Source organism: Hyperolius riggenbachi, chromosome 7 (genome assembly GCF_040937935.1).
Source record: "Hyperolius riggenbachi isolate aHypRig1 chromosome 7, aHypRig1.pri, whole genome shotgun sequence".
NCBI classification, from domain to species: domain Eukaryota; kingdom Metazoa; phylum Chordata; class Amphibia; order Anura; family Hyperoliidae; genus Hyperolius; species Hyperolius riggenbachi.
Window position 1 is genome coordinate 104,304,559 of NC_090652.1, and position 15,065 is coordinate 104,319,623.

The window sequence follows — 15,065 nt, forward strand, 5'->3', positions numbered from 1 at the left end:
GTTAGGTAGCAGCCAGATGTCAGAGCAGGTTAAGTGGGCGCCAGGTCTGTGTCCCCCTGCGGACGTCCGTTTCGCGCTAACAGCGCTTGTTCCCCATTGCGGTGAACTGCAGTGCTGGCTCAAGCCTCCTCTCTCTAGATCTATATATTATACTAGACACTTGCGCCACGGTGAGGCAGACCTCCGAGCAAGTGACCTAACCTAAATTTAAAACCTTGGGAGCAGCTAAGCAAAAAAAAATGTGTAACTTACATTTGGTAGAACAGCGAGGAGAACGTCAGCGCATACCACTAAGGCTGCATCTGAAATGACCACCAGCTCAGTGCGTAGCACCTAAATAGATTTTCTGCACACTTCGCATTCAATTCAGATGCAAATCATATGCAAATCTGCTACTACTTATCATGCCAAATGTAAGTTGCACATTTTTTTTGCTTAGCTGCTCCCAAGGTTTTAAATTTAGGTTAGGTCACTTGCCTGCCATACATCGACTTGGCGGCCGATCGACCATCCAATTTAATTAATATAATCCAACCAGATGAAAATCTGTGCCGCCAAGTGCATGCCCGACTGGCAATATGGCCAATGTCTGTCCCAAAATTGGTCACCTAGACTATCGTGCATGCGGCAAGATGTTGGGCCAACTTACTCGGGTGCGCGGCAGCCTGAATAATTGACTGTATTCTACTACAGTATATGTCACTACAGTGCCTCTTTAACAACTATAGAATAGTGTGGCCCTGATGCCCTTGCCTATGGCCATGGTACAGTGCTGTGTCTATCACATGAAGTCACCAGGTATGCTGGCATTTGGTTACCTCTTCTGCACTTTGTCTCTGCAGGTGGCTGGGTTACCTTGGTCTGCTCCTTTTCCATGTTTTCATTTGCCTCTTGGTGCTATTTGGTCTTATCCGGAACTCAAAGGGAATTCTAGTGAGGTAAGTAGTGAATACTAGCATGTTCCATAATCGTCTGTATGCTGTAATAATTTTGTGTGTGTGTGTGTCAGGCTGAGTAATAGATACAGATTCCTTGTTATCCTTGTGTGTGCAAGCTCCCCCATATGTTTCCTCTGGACAACAGTAACCGTGCCATAGCAGCTGTCATACCTAAAGGCAGCACGATGGCATAGTGGTTAGCACTCTCGCCTTGCAGCGCTAGATCCTGGTTCAAATCCCAGCCAGGGCAACATCTGCAGGCTGTTTATATGTTCTTCCTGTGTCTGCGTGGGTTTCCTCCAGGAACTCTGGCTTCCCCCTAATTTGGCCCTAGACTATGACACTACACGATACATACATATACATATGACTATGGTAGGGATTAGATTGCGAACCCCTCTAAGGGACAGTTGAGTGAGAAAGACAAGAGCGTCCTGCGCTTCCTCTGTGCTTAACCTCCTACTGCACCTGCGCAGGACGTGCTTGCTGACGTGAGCGCATACTAGGATGCGCGTGGCAAGGGCCGCGCAGGCACAATGATCAGTTGGCAGAAAGCAAACTAAACCATGGCAGGGGACTGGAGGATCGGTTTTGCGCACCCCGGGCCCAGGACTGCTGCAGGGGGCTGGTCGAAGCTCCAGCTAAGTGAAACTCATTCCTGTGTTCAGTTAAGATTCACTTTAAGTTACAGTACCAGTGACAGATAAGTGCAAGCTTTTTCACTGTAGGTGATGCCAGCCTCTTTGGACTTGTACTTTTTCTAAACAAGCTAGTGTATATGCTGGTCTCTTTTTTTTTTTTTTTTTTTTTTTTTGTAATCCATCTCAAATGCCCCTGCAGGGTTATGCTACATACACACTATAAGATTTTCTGGCAGATCTACTGGCAGATCGATTATTTTCCAACATGTCCGATCTAATTTCTGACCAACCAACTCAGTACACTCACACTTGGTTACCTGCACATTGGCTTTAGACTATTGTAGGGATCCGATCGTAAGACTATATACTGTGTGGGGTGCTGCAGAAAGATGGCTTTAAATGCTAAAATACATTTGAAATGTAAATAAATTGCTACAGAAGCAAGGAGCTATGTGTATGTTGGAGTAGAAGCAAAATTATTAATGAAATTGTACGGCATAATATATATGTATTTTTTTTCTAAGCACAATTGGTTATAAATACACCACCTCTTTAATAATGGTCACAAATGAAAATGTGATATTTGTTTAGAGCGCCACCTGTTGGTCCAACTGGGAAGCTCAGGCTAAAGAAAGGCTTGAATGAAATGATGTAATCCCCTATAGAGACCAGTAGGATCTAGTTGCACATTTGGAACGGGCGGAAGGGGGCTTATGCTACCCATGGGGACGCCGCTGCACATGAATGTTGGTTGGGGGTGCAAAAAGTATAATTCAAGCTCAGTCCTTACCCTAAAGAGACACTGCAGCGTAAAAAAAAAAAGTGATATGATTTGTATGTGTAGTACAGCTAAGAAATAAAACATTAGGAGCTGAGACATAAGTCTAATATGGTTTCCAGTACAGGAAGAATTAAGAAACTCCAGTTGAGCTCCATGATTTTCAAAGTTGCAGAGAGCTCTGTCTTCTGAAGCTTAGTATCTCAAGTGGCTGTCACTGTATTTTCTTTTTCTCTGAACAGAATGGTTCAAAAGACTGCTCTGTAGAATCATTTAGAATGCGGAGTAGTGTGTAAACTGCAAATATTAGGGCCTGTTTCCACTTGCGCGGTTTCTGCTCTAAATCCACTGAGTTTCCCCACAGGCAAATCATGCGGGGAAACGCTGACATAGGGATCAACAGCGTCGCCGGCCGAATCGCTTGCGATATCGATTCAGCCGGCATCTCCATCCGAAATGGTGTGGGAGGCTGCAAATCCCATAGCCGTGCATGGTACGGCTGATTGGATTCGTCTGCATCCCCGCAGACCTGAAAGTGCCGCCGTGCGTCTTGCAGACGCGTGCAGCTCAAATGGAAACGGGCCCTTAGAGAATTATGCAATATTATATAAAACACTATATAACTGAAAATAAAAATATGAGAATATTTTCTTTTGTTACTAATGTTCTAGTAATTAACTGTACTACACATACACTCATAATTTTTTTCCCCGCCTCATTGTCCCTTTAAGTAGCCTTGCTCTGGTCGAGTAGCCATTAGCTGGCCGTAGACTTTGGTGAGAAAGAAAAATCCTCTGAACTTGCTAACTAGCTTCACACAGGAGGCAGAAGCTCTAGCTAGCAAATCACTGAATAATTAACTCTGCTGGCTAAATGAAGAAACTTTAATTTGCTAGTCTGAATTTTTGCCACTTGGGTGGAGCTAATTATTGAACCTGCACGGAACAGAAATTTGACATAATGTATGTGTAGCGATAAAGGTAAATCTACCTTTCCTGCAGTCTTACCTTCTTATGTTCAGTTTAAAGCCCCGTCTACACGGGGAGATGTTAAGGAGATGTTGTGGCGATCCGGCGGCTCGATTAGCCGCCGGATCGCCTCTTCCGCGTCCCCCGCATTCGATTCCTCGCTCGTCCCCGCCGGCGCCCCTTATCTTCCGCTCGATTCCCTGCCATTGTCCCCTCGCGGGGAGCGAGCAGGGAATCGGCGGAAGCAAGATCCGACCTGTCGGATCTTATCAATCGAGCTGCATCAGCGTCTCGATTGATAAGGAGCATCGCGGCCGCATCTAGTTGCAGTTGTAATGTGGTGTGTAAACAGCAGCCATGACAGTCTGGATCATTCAAGCGGACCTGAACTCAGAACATCCTCTCTGTTCTAAAAGATAAGCAACAGCATAATAACCTTTAAACAAAAAAGATTTTTGTTACACCTGATACAAATCCTAAAATAAATCTACACTGTTTCTACCTCCTGATTCATGGTAGCAGAGATATTGTTAACAGCCTGTGCTTTCAAATAGGCTTATCTGCCATCTCCAGTGTTCTCCCCAGGCTCTTTTAGCTGAGTGCTCCACCCGGCTATATTTGGTGACCACCCGGCTGTCATCGGCTCACCTCCTCCTTTGCTGTAAGCAGTGTCGCCCTGCATTTTCAACTCGTCCCATCCGGCTACTTTTTCATGCCACACGGCTGGAAAAAAATTCTGGGGAGAACACTGATTTCTGCCATGGCAGTCAGGTGACACAGGGGAGAGATCTAATTTGTGATTAGAAACAGATGAGGGGGAATTAGACTGGCTAAACGCTCTAAGTACATACAGGGTACATTTATCTTATGTATTTCTTCAGTCCTGTGCAAGCGTTCAGGTCCACTGAGGGCCCTTTTCCACTATGAAATGCGATTGCGATCGCGTTTCAATTTCCACCATGCGATTGCGATTGAGCGACTATACTCATTATAGTACAGCTCAATCACATACAAAACGCGGCAGGATGACGATTTCGCTTTGACCAAAATCGGATCGCACTAATGGAAATTGCTGCTGCAGTTTCCATTAGTTTAATGCACCTTGCGATTTGCGATCAGAATCAAATCGAAAATCACAGGCTAGTGGAAAAAGGCCCTTACAGCTACTTGAGGACAAACTACATTAATTACCATTGAAGTTTTCAGGAGAGCCAGGGCTGCATTTCACTGCTTTTTAACTGCCTCATTTGCATAGATAATAGCACTGCTCTATTATGTTGGGAATACACTGGTCGATTCTGCGCCCGATCGTTTTTGCCACTAGATTCTGTGGGCGATTCTATTTTCCGCTCGTTTTTTAAAATCTTTTTCCATTGTTCTCGATGCAGAATCGAGTGCAGAATTGATCAGGCGGGAGATCGGACCTGTCGGAAATTATCTATCAAGCCATCTAAATGACTCAGAATTTTAATTCTGTATTCCCAGCATTACAAAGTAAATCCAGCGAAGCTCTAAAGGGGGCCCATACACTGGTCAATTTCAACCATTGATCGATAGATTCTATAGAATCTAGCGGAAATCGATTCTATCAAATCTATTGATCGATTTGCGGCCGAATTCAATGGATTTGATCTATCTGACAGGATGGAAAATCTAGGCAGCAGATCAATGGCCCATAGAGTTGCATTGGATCTAATGGTCCAAAAATGCATTTAGATTTCCAATTGATTTCATTCTGAAATCTACTGGAAATCTGTTCCTAGTGTGTGGCACACATCAGATAGGTTCCTGTCAGATTCGACTTGACAGGCATCTGACAGAAATCTATCAGATGGTCGAATCTGCTGCAAATCTATAAGTGTATGGCCACCTTAAGTAGTGATAGGTACTACAAGTACCCATATTTAGCTCATCACCTCACATGCCGTTCTTTAAAATCATTTTTTTTTGCCCAACCCTAGTGGGGGCATCAGTCTGATCCTCTGTGGGAGACAGTTTCTAACGTAAGATGTTTGTTTTTCATGTCATCAGCATAGTAATAAGTGTGTAATAATAATGTACAATCCTAATGATTGGGCATATTTTGATAAACAAGTGAGTGTTTTTGAAGTGGTCCTTTATAATCGCATAATAACTAACAGAAATAAAATCGCACTGGAGCCATTCACTGGCAGGCAAAGCGGAGCAGGGGTGATGGCAGAGCACTTCGCCATTGTAACAGCATGGCTCTTTATAATCCCCGCATATAGGAAAAGTACATTTCCATTTTTGCTAAGTGGCTCATTATGAGGCATTTTTAGAAAATGATGTGGGACTGCCATTAACATTCAAGCTTGGACTTTATGCACTCCATGCTCTTTTACTTTTCTTTCACTCGCCTATTTAGGAGCATTGGGGAAAGCTAGTGCCTGTGATTGGGTACATGCGCCGCCACAGACACAGGTGTGCACTGGGTGAACTTAGAGTGTACCCGAGGCTAAATATATAACAAAAATCATATATTTACCTAAGGAGAGGGAAGCCTCTGAATCAGGCTTTCTCAACCAGGGCTCTCTGGAACCTCAGGGTTCCTTGACTACTCTGCAGGGGTTCCTTGGCATTTTTCCCCATTGTAGGGGCTAGGGTAAGTATGATTGCACACTATAAAAGGGGGATCATGTAAAAAAGAAGCATTAAAGTGTACCAGAGCTGAGATAATATACAAGTTTTGTACATACCTGGGGCTCCCACCAGCCCCCCACACACATGGATCGCTCCCCCGCTGCCGTCCTCAGTTTTTCTCTCTTCGATACCGGGTCCCGTAACTTCAGCCAGTCCTATTATCTCAGCTCTGGTTTCCTTTAAAGCACCAGAATAAGGAGACAGGATAATGAAGGGCACTGTAATAGGGGGTAGTGCAAAATAAATTCAGGGGTTCCTCGAGATCCACAAATTACTTGCAGGGGTTCCTTGAGACACAAAATGTATTTACAGGGTTTCTCCAGGTTAAAAGGGTTGAGAAAGGCTACTCTGGATGCTAGTGAGACTTCCCTCTGCTTCCTGTGCCTCATGTTGCGTCTCACGGGCCTGACAATGGCTTACAGGTAATCTAAATGGGGCCGCTCTCCCCTTCTGGCATGTGCACATGAGTACTGCGCCTGTGTGGTGGCACCTGTGCAGCACAGCCACTCTCGTATCAGGAGAGGGAAGCCACTGGATCCTAATGAGACTTCTCTTGGCATCCTATGGTCCTCTGTTGCCTCTCACGGCCCTCCTAAGTTTACAGACAATGGCTAATAAGTAATCCGTTCAGAGCCGTGCTCCTCTTCTGGCATGTGTGCGGGTGTACTGCCTGAGTATGGCGGAACCTGTGCAGTAAGCTGGAGCCACTCGTTTGGCTGCAGTACAGCCACTCTAGTGGAGCGCGGCCACGAGCAGCAACAGGGGACATGAGGACACAGACGGAAGCCTCGTTAGGATCCAGAGGCTTCCCTCTCCTTAGGTAAAAGCCTGTTTTTAAATTATTTTTGGTGTTTGCTTCTCTTTAAACTCCTAATGGAACAGGAATCCAGATGACCGATAAACCCAGTAGCTGAGTTTTAACAGGGGCCATCACTCAGTGTTACTTGTTGGTTTTATTGGGTACATAGTGTACAGACATTGGGACAGTGCTTGTGCTTGACTTATTTCTTGAATGGCTGCTTTGTGTACAGTATCCTTATGGTGTGCACTTCACTGAGAGACTTCCCCATCACCTTCACTTTATTTTTAAAAAATGGTTTCTTCCATATATTTATTTGGAAGCCCCATAAATTGTGATTGATCAGAGCAGGGCACTGAACAGATCCCCTATAATAGGCCAAATGAACAATGCTCATGGCCGGTGATTGGCCGAATCAATCTGCCAGGCTGATCACTAGCCAAGGTTTTGGGAGGCATCTGGGGCTGCTGTTCACACACTAGATCTTTGGCAAAGACTGTAGTTATCGGCAACAGAACAGCCTTGTCCCTGCAATGTTGCCAGCTCCTGATCCCTGCTGGAAGACACGCCTCATACGTGTGTTTAGCAATGATTAGCAGCTTCTGCCTGCCCAGCAGCACCCATTTTATTGTGTTTAAAGTTAGCACTGTTATCTTTGTCTCCCAGTCCGCCTACTCACCTCTCTGAGCCAATCAGATGACATGGGCCAGGCAAGTGACTGGAGAGTGGAGCTGAAACATTTTCTTTATGTGCAAATTTATATTAGCCACTCTGAATGGAGAGTGTAGACATCGGTATGGTCTCTGCTGACTAAGGTGCCCATACATGGTACAATTTCTTTTTTTTTTTTTTATTAGATAATTTAGATTTTTCCAACATGTCCAATCAGATTTTTATTGAAAAAATGGGATAATCGTTGCTTTTTCTTTATCGAAAAAAGATTATTTTCAACTTTCATTCAGTTCGATCGTTTTGGTCGAATAAACAGGAAAATCGACCGTTTTTATTGTACCGTATTTGGGCACCATAAGACCCAATTCACACTTGCACGGATAAAAAACTGATTGCTGCAGACCAAACTTGTGGTCTGTTCGGCGGAACGGGGTCAAACAGATCCGTTCAAACGAAGTAGTGTGAACAGGGCCTATATTGGGGTCCATTAAGTTACGATCGGCTAAACTGACCGTTTTTTAGTCCAACGTGAACTGTGCCTTAGGCCTGTTTTCCATGGACGGCTGAACTGCTCATTCAGCAACCAGTTCAGCCGCCAGGCTGCTAACCATAAGCGCCATTCGGCTGCATTCGGTAATACCATGTAGTAGTATTATTTTTTATTTATATTATTATTATTATTATTTATTGTATTTATAAAGCGCCAACATATTACGTATATATATCGCCAACATCTTCTGTAGCGCTGTACATAGTGCAAAACAAATATTAGGGAGCATATATACTTGACAAATTCAAGACTTTGTACAGTCAAGACAATCAATAGTACAAATACATACATAGTGTATAGATATCTCTAGAGCTGATACATACTGAATGCATATGGTAAATTACAGCAATATAAGAAACACTAGGAGGATGTCCCTGCCCCTGCTTGTGAACCTATTGTTTTATTAAGTGCATATAAACACTGTCCGCCATGGCTCAAGTAACTACTTCAGCATTTCCTCCTGGACGTCCTAGTGATGGAGCATCTATGTGGAAGTCTGGGGCATATTTTCACACCTCTCTAAATGGTCAGGCGGAAGAGGAGGAGAAAGTGGCCTGAGCAATTAGGAAAACTGCAATTTACAATAGTTAGTTTTACAATGGACCGAAAGACAGTACAGCACAAAACGGAGGCCGCATTGAAGATTTGGATGTGGTCACCATGGTTACACAATTTAGCGGACAGCTGCATTCAAGCCAGACATTTACTTCAATTTTTGTTGAATTGTTCTGTTACTGGTCTTTTTGTTCTGTAAGCTTTTTCAAAAAATGTGTCCCCTAGAGTTTCCCTCTGAAGTTCCCTTCCGGGGGACACATTTTATGAGAAAAGTTACAGAACAAAACGACATTTTATGAGAAACTTCACACATCCCCCATGAGGAACCACTGGCATAATGCTTTGCCATTCGCCAGCTATCAACAGGCGCTGCCAAAGCACGCCTAGTGGGTCCCAGCCCTAAAGATCCGTACACACGCACAGTTTACTTACAACTTGTGTCTCCTGCCAGTATAGAACCTGATCATGAGGATGACATTGGGGACCCAGTGCTGTACAGATGCGTTGCTGGGCAACAGGCAAGCTTGAGTGACCTGCAGCATTTTCATATGGCTGGATAAGCCTGGAAAATTAATGTTCAGGGTAACGAACACAATCTTTTCTTTACTGAGCACCTTTTTTTTTTTTTCAGGTCATAACAGTGGATTTATTGTGCATAGAATCCGCTATTGGGTCACTTTAAAGTGGGCCTGAACTCTTGCACAGGACAGAAGGAAAACCTAGAGAAATGCACCTTGTATGTAGTTAGAGAGTTTTAGCATGTCTAATACTCCCTCATCTGTGACTAATCTAACTGTAATTTGATCTCTGAACTGTCAGCTCAGGAATCTCCTCTGCCACAGCAGAGCAGCTAATTTGTAAACACAGGATATAAATCTGATGTCTGCTTCAATGAAAGCAGGAAGTAGATGCACTGGAAATTTATTGCAGGATTTGTATCAATTGTAGCAAAATGTATTGTATTTCTTTAAAGGTTATTATGCTGTTGCTGCTCTTTTAGAGCATAAAGTTCTGAGTTCAGGTCCACTTTAAAACAGCTGGCTCAAATTAGAGCTAAACTTGCAAATGAAGGTAAACATTCTCAGGCTTTGTTTTCCATAACCACCGAATGACGTGATTGTGCTCTATATTATTTCCCTTTCTAAAGTGAGCTTTTTTCTCAGTGGGATGTCCCTGTAGCCCTAGTTTACCTTTGCCCCGAAGCTTTGAGGATTCTCTGCAACTTGGCTTTGAGCTTAAAGCTCTTGAAAGTGTCTAATCCTCATTATGGATTCAGTGAGTGCCTAGCAGTACTTTGAAGTGTCTTCTGTCTTTAGTTCCATCCGGGGGGCGCCTGCGTGGCAACATGTACTGCATGCAGGTTACTCCAGGCAAAGAGCAGGGGGAGGCTCAGACTTTCCCACCAACTCACATAAAGGCAGTAAAAGGAAAATAAACTTTTATCCCACTTTTGGCTCAAGAAGGACTTCCTTTTAAGGAGGAACTCCAAGCTGTTCTACCATTACATCTAGTAACAGCCTGAGCATCACAATGTGTAATAGGCACATACCTTGCAGTTTTTTTCTGGAACAAATAGCATTTCAACTAAATGCATAGAAGTTCAGATTAAAATTACTCTATCTTGGTAGGCAAATAGTTACTGTATTCTTTGGCCTATAATACTCATTTTTTTCTTCCCCAAAAGTGTGTATGCGGCGGGAGTCACTACGTCTTATAGTCTAAATGCAGGGAGTTCCTGACTTGTGAACGCCTGTGAATACGAACCTCCAACCCGCTGCAATGTCGGGGGACTCCCTGTACTGTGCCCATGTAGAGGACACAGGGGGACAAACGGAGGACACGGGAGGTGGGCACAAAGGGGCATAGAGGAGGACACAAGGGCATAGAGGACGCAAGGGGACACAAATCGGAATAAAGGAGGACACATGGGGACAGAGGATGTACAAGGGGGCATGAGGTACAAAAGGGGCAAATTCCAAAAGATGTCCCTTCACAATGGATGCACCAGGTTTGGTATATACAGTGGGTTGCAAAAGTATTCGGCCCCCTTGAAGTTTTCCACATTTTGTCACATTACTACCACAAACGTGCATCAATTTTATTGGAATTCCACGTGAAAGACCAATACAAAGTGGTGTACACATGAGAAGTGGATCGAAAATCATACATCATTCCAAACATTTTTTACAAATAAATAACTGCAAAGTGGGGTGTGCGTAATTATTCAGCCCCCCGAGTTAATACTTTGTAGAACCACCTTTTGCTGCAATTACAGCTGCCAGTCTTTTAGGGTATGTTTCTACCAGCTTTGCACATCTAGAGACTGAAATCCTTGCCCATTCTTCTTTGCAAAACAGCTCCAGCTCAGTCAGCTTAGATGGACAGCGTTTGTGAACAGCAGTTTTCAGATCTTGCCACAGATTCTGGATTGGATTTAGATCTGGACTTTGACTGGTCCATTCTAACACATAGATATGTTTTGTTTTAAACCATTCCATTGTTTCCCTGGCTTTATGTTTAGGGTCGGTGTCCTGTTGAAAGGTGAACCTCCGCCTCAGTCTCAAGTCTTTTGCAGACTCCTAGAGGTTTTCTTCCAATTTTGCCCTGTATTTGGCTCCATCCATCTTCCCATCAACTCTGACCAGCTTCCCTGTCCCTGCTGAAGAGATGCACCCCCCCGAGCATGATGCTGCCACCACCATATTTGACAGTGGGGATGGTGTGTTCAGAGTGATGTGCAGTGTTAGTTTTCTGCCACACATAGCGTTTTGCATTTTGGCCAAAAAGTTCCATTTTGGTCTCATCTGACCAGAGCACCTTCTTCCACATAGTTGCTGTGCCCCCCACATGGCTTGTGGCAAACAGGACTTCTTATGCTTTCTGTTAACCATGCCTTTCTTCTTGTCACTCTTCCATAAAGGCCAACTTTGTACAGTGCGTGACTAATAGTTGTCCTATGGACAGAGTCTCCCACATGAGCTGTAGATCTCTGCAGCTCGTCCAGAGTCACCATGGGCCTCTTGACTGCATTTCTGATCAGCACTCTCCTTGTTCGGCCTGTGAGTTTAAGTGGATGGCCTTGTCTTGGTAGGTTTACAGTTGTGCCATACTCCTTCTATTTCTGAATGATCGCTTGAACAGTGCTCCGTGGGATGTTCAAGGCTTTGGAAATCTTTTTGTAGCCTAAGCCTGCTTTAAATTTCTCAATAACTTGATCCCTGACCTGTCTAGTGTGTTCTTTGGACTTCACGGTGTTGTTGCTCCCAATATTCTCTTAGACAACCTCTGAGGCCCTCACAGAGCAGCTGTATTTGTACTGACATTAGATTACACACAGGTGCACTCTATTTAGTCATTAGCACTCATCAGGCAATGTCTATAGGCAACTGACTGCACTCAGATCAAAGGGGGCCGAATAATTATGCACACACCACTTTGCAGTTATTTATTTGTAAAAAAATTTGGAATCATGTATGATTTTCGTTCCACTTCTCATGTGTACACCACTTTGTGTTGGTCTTTCACATGGAATTCCAATAAAATTGATTCATGTTTGTGGCAGTAATGTGACAAAATGTGGAAAACTTCAATGCGGCCAAATACTTTTGCAACCCACTGTATTTTTTTACCCCTGGTTTTTGTCCTCTAAAGGTGCATCTTATGGTCAGGAGCGTCTTATAGTCCAAAAAATACAGTATTTAGGATTTATTGTGCTGGCTGGGCGCTTGACTATAGCAGGCAGACTGGCATCTTTCAGCCCCTCACAAATGCATGTAGTTCAAACTGAACTTGTACATAATAGTGGAGCTTACATTTCCCTAGCATTTTGCTAGAGCAGTGAAGAGACTGCCAAATGCTAGCAGTCGCTTGCTGTGTAAAATATATATTCTTGCCTTTGTATTTCTTATTTTAAGCACATTTAAGTATATGTACACTACACTTTAGATTTTCTCTCCCTATATTGGCATGGTTTGTGAGGGTGACGGTGGGGTTAGTTATATGAATTGATCTTGCACAGAAATTAAAGTAAAGGTGATTTACTATTTGCATTAGGGATAAGGGTAAAAATTCACCTGATCTTCACTGACTAGGCAGCAGAAACAATGTTGCTAGTATATGAATTCTCCTGCTCTCTAATTGTAATAATAGAAGCATCTAATTCTAGATTTGTTTATGCACTGAGTAGAACTCTGTACCAGTATGCACTCATATAGCATCTTCAGTACTGTGCTATTATCTCGCTATGACAAACCTCTTGTCTGTGAGATGTATGAGGCCTTACTCTTGGACTCGCACACACCTGAAGTATTTTGACTTTGCCTTTGCGTTGTACAAATGTACATCAGGCTCTTAATTATTTCTGTTTCCAGTGTATGTTTCCTTGGAGTCCTCGCACTGATCGTAAGCTGGGCAACCATGGGGGTGGAGCTTGCAGTGGCTGTGGTAAGTACACTTCTTCTACTTCATAACTCTTACAAAGTCTTAAGAAAACTAAACCCTTTTTCCAATTGAAAGCATTCAACAAAAAGTGAATATGCAGTTACTTGGGTTATTTTTTTATTTTTTTTTGTTATTGCTAAATCTTTTTTTCTGCATCTTTATTCTGCAGGGTAATCTTTGCAGAGTATAATATAGGTGGAAATAGACTACTAATAAACCAAGAATACAAAAAAAGGCAGATCTGAGAGCACACATTGCTGTAGACACTGCTGTCCCCTCCATACATTACCCATACTACATGATCCAACCTCTCTATAAAACTCTCCTGTCCTATTGTAGCATTTTTTTTTCTATTTGTATAAAAAGAAACTTTGCAAAGTGCATGGCCAGTGATATCTAAATTTTTCCAGTAACCTCCAGGACAGGTCCACCATGAGACGACATAGGCTCCTCCCAGGAACAGGAAACGCCCCACTTGAGCACTCTATAAATTTTAAACTGACCCCACTAACCTCAGTTGACGTTTCCTGTTCCAGGAAAGAGTACTCTATGTCGCTCGCCGGTCCGTCTAGCCAGGTGTGCTGGGGACCTTTGGTTGGCGACGCATGGTGGACCGGCCTGGAGAGGAGTGGAGTCCGATGGGAGAAGAATATAGTGCACCACCTGGTATCACTGGCCACGCACTTTGCAAAGTCTAGAGGTGCATTTTGAGTAAGTGATTTTATTATAGAACAGGGGCGTCAAACTCAAATACAAAGTGGGACGAAAATTAATCACCGGGGCCAAGTTGTGGGTCAACCTCCAATGTATAGTGGCTACCTCCCTCACTTGTAAAGTTCCCTGGTGTGTAGTGGCCCCTCTCCCTCCCCTATGCAGTTGCCTGGTGTCTGATGTACCCCCTCCCTTCCCTATACAGTTCAGTGGTGTCTAGTGGCCCTCCTCCCTCCCCTATATAGTTCCCTGGTGTCTAGTGGTCCGACCTCCCTCCCCTATATAGTTCCCTGGTGTCTAGTGGTCCGACCTCCCTCCCCTATATAGTTCCCTGGTGTCTAGTGCTTTCCCCCTCCCTCCCACATGGCTTTCCTGGTGATCTAGGGCTTTACACCTGGCCTAGAGTGGGCCTAAGATAATGAAAAGTAGGGAAACCACTTGGGGGGCCAAATTTGATGACTCTACGGGCCAGATTTGGCACACAGGCCAGAGTTTGACATGTATGTTATAGGGTAACGTGTGTACCTAGATGGGGTAGTATTTTGCCCTGTTTGAATTAGCTTGACCAATAAAATTGTGGGAGAGTGGCCCTAACGATATTTCACTCCAGTTCCCAATCGTGTCCTCTCATTTACGTACCTGGCATTGATTGGACCATTTGGGATTTGTGTGAACTATATATCGGTAAGTAGATTATGATGCCTTACACATTGTGCTGCGTGGTGTGAACAAGAGCCACGAGGCTCGAAACGGCGGTCTATAGCCACTTTGCAGCATTTTAATCTTTGTATGTATTTTGCACGTTGATCAAAAAAAGTGATCTCTTAAAAGAGCTGAAGCTGGATTGTATTTGATCCTGTATAAGTCTTTTTGGTACACAGTTGAATCCTGGCTTGCTCTTACCCCGGTCATTTGTGTTGCTCCTCCCTTTCATTTGGAGTTCTATTATTTTTTTAAAGATTTTTACTAAGCAGAAACGGCCACGTTTTCCAGCCTGTGAGAGAATATCTGTGAGGTAGCAGTGACCCCGTTATTGTGTCTTATCCAGCTCATGTGCACAGTGTGAGACATGGGGCATCATTCTTCTGGGCTGTAATCACACAAAGCCTGCTCACCACATACCAGTGACCTGCAATGCAAAATGTTGGCCTTTTCTAATCCATTTTCCTCTCTCCTTCAGGGGAGCAGTGATTTCTGTATGGATCCTGACACCTTCGTCGCCAAGATAGCTGAAGAAAAATCTGTCTTGAACGCAGGTGAGGACTTTTCCTCCGCTAGCTAAAATCTTTATATTCGATGCTCTTTGTGGGAGGGTCCTCTGAGGGGAATCTCCGGATATATATTGCATTGGA

The 15,065-nt window shown here is 43.8% G+C and overlaps 1 protein-coding gene across 4 annotated transcripts in view; it reads left to right on the plus strand.

The window, feature by feature from the left end:
* TTYH3 (tweety family member 3) overlaps positions 1-15,065 on the plus strand; it is a 191,562-nt gene that overhangs the window by 116,379 nt on the left and 60,118 nt on the right. For all 4 annotated transcript variants that reach the window (XM_068244469.1, XM_068244472.1, XM_068244471.1 and 1 more), the window contains exons 5-7: positions 843-938; positions 12,933-13,005; positions 14,894-14,969. In XM_068244469.1, coding sequence (XP_068100570.1) covers positions 843-938; positions 12,933-13,005; positions 14,894-14,969 — 245 coding nt within the window. The remainder of the gene's footprint in view (positions 1-842; positions 939-12,932; positions 13,006-14,893; positions 14,970-15,065) is intronic.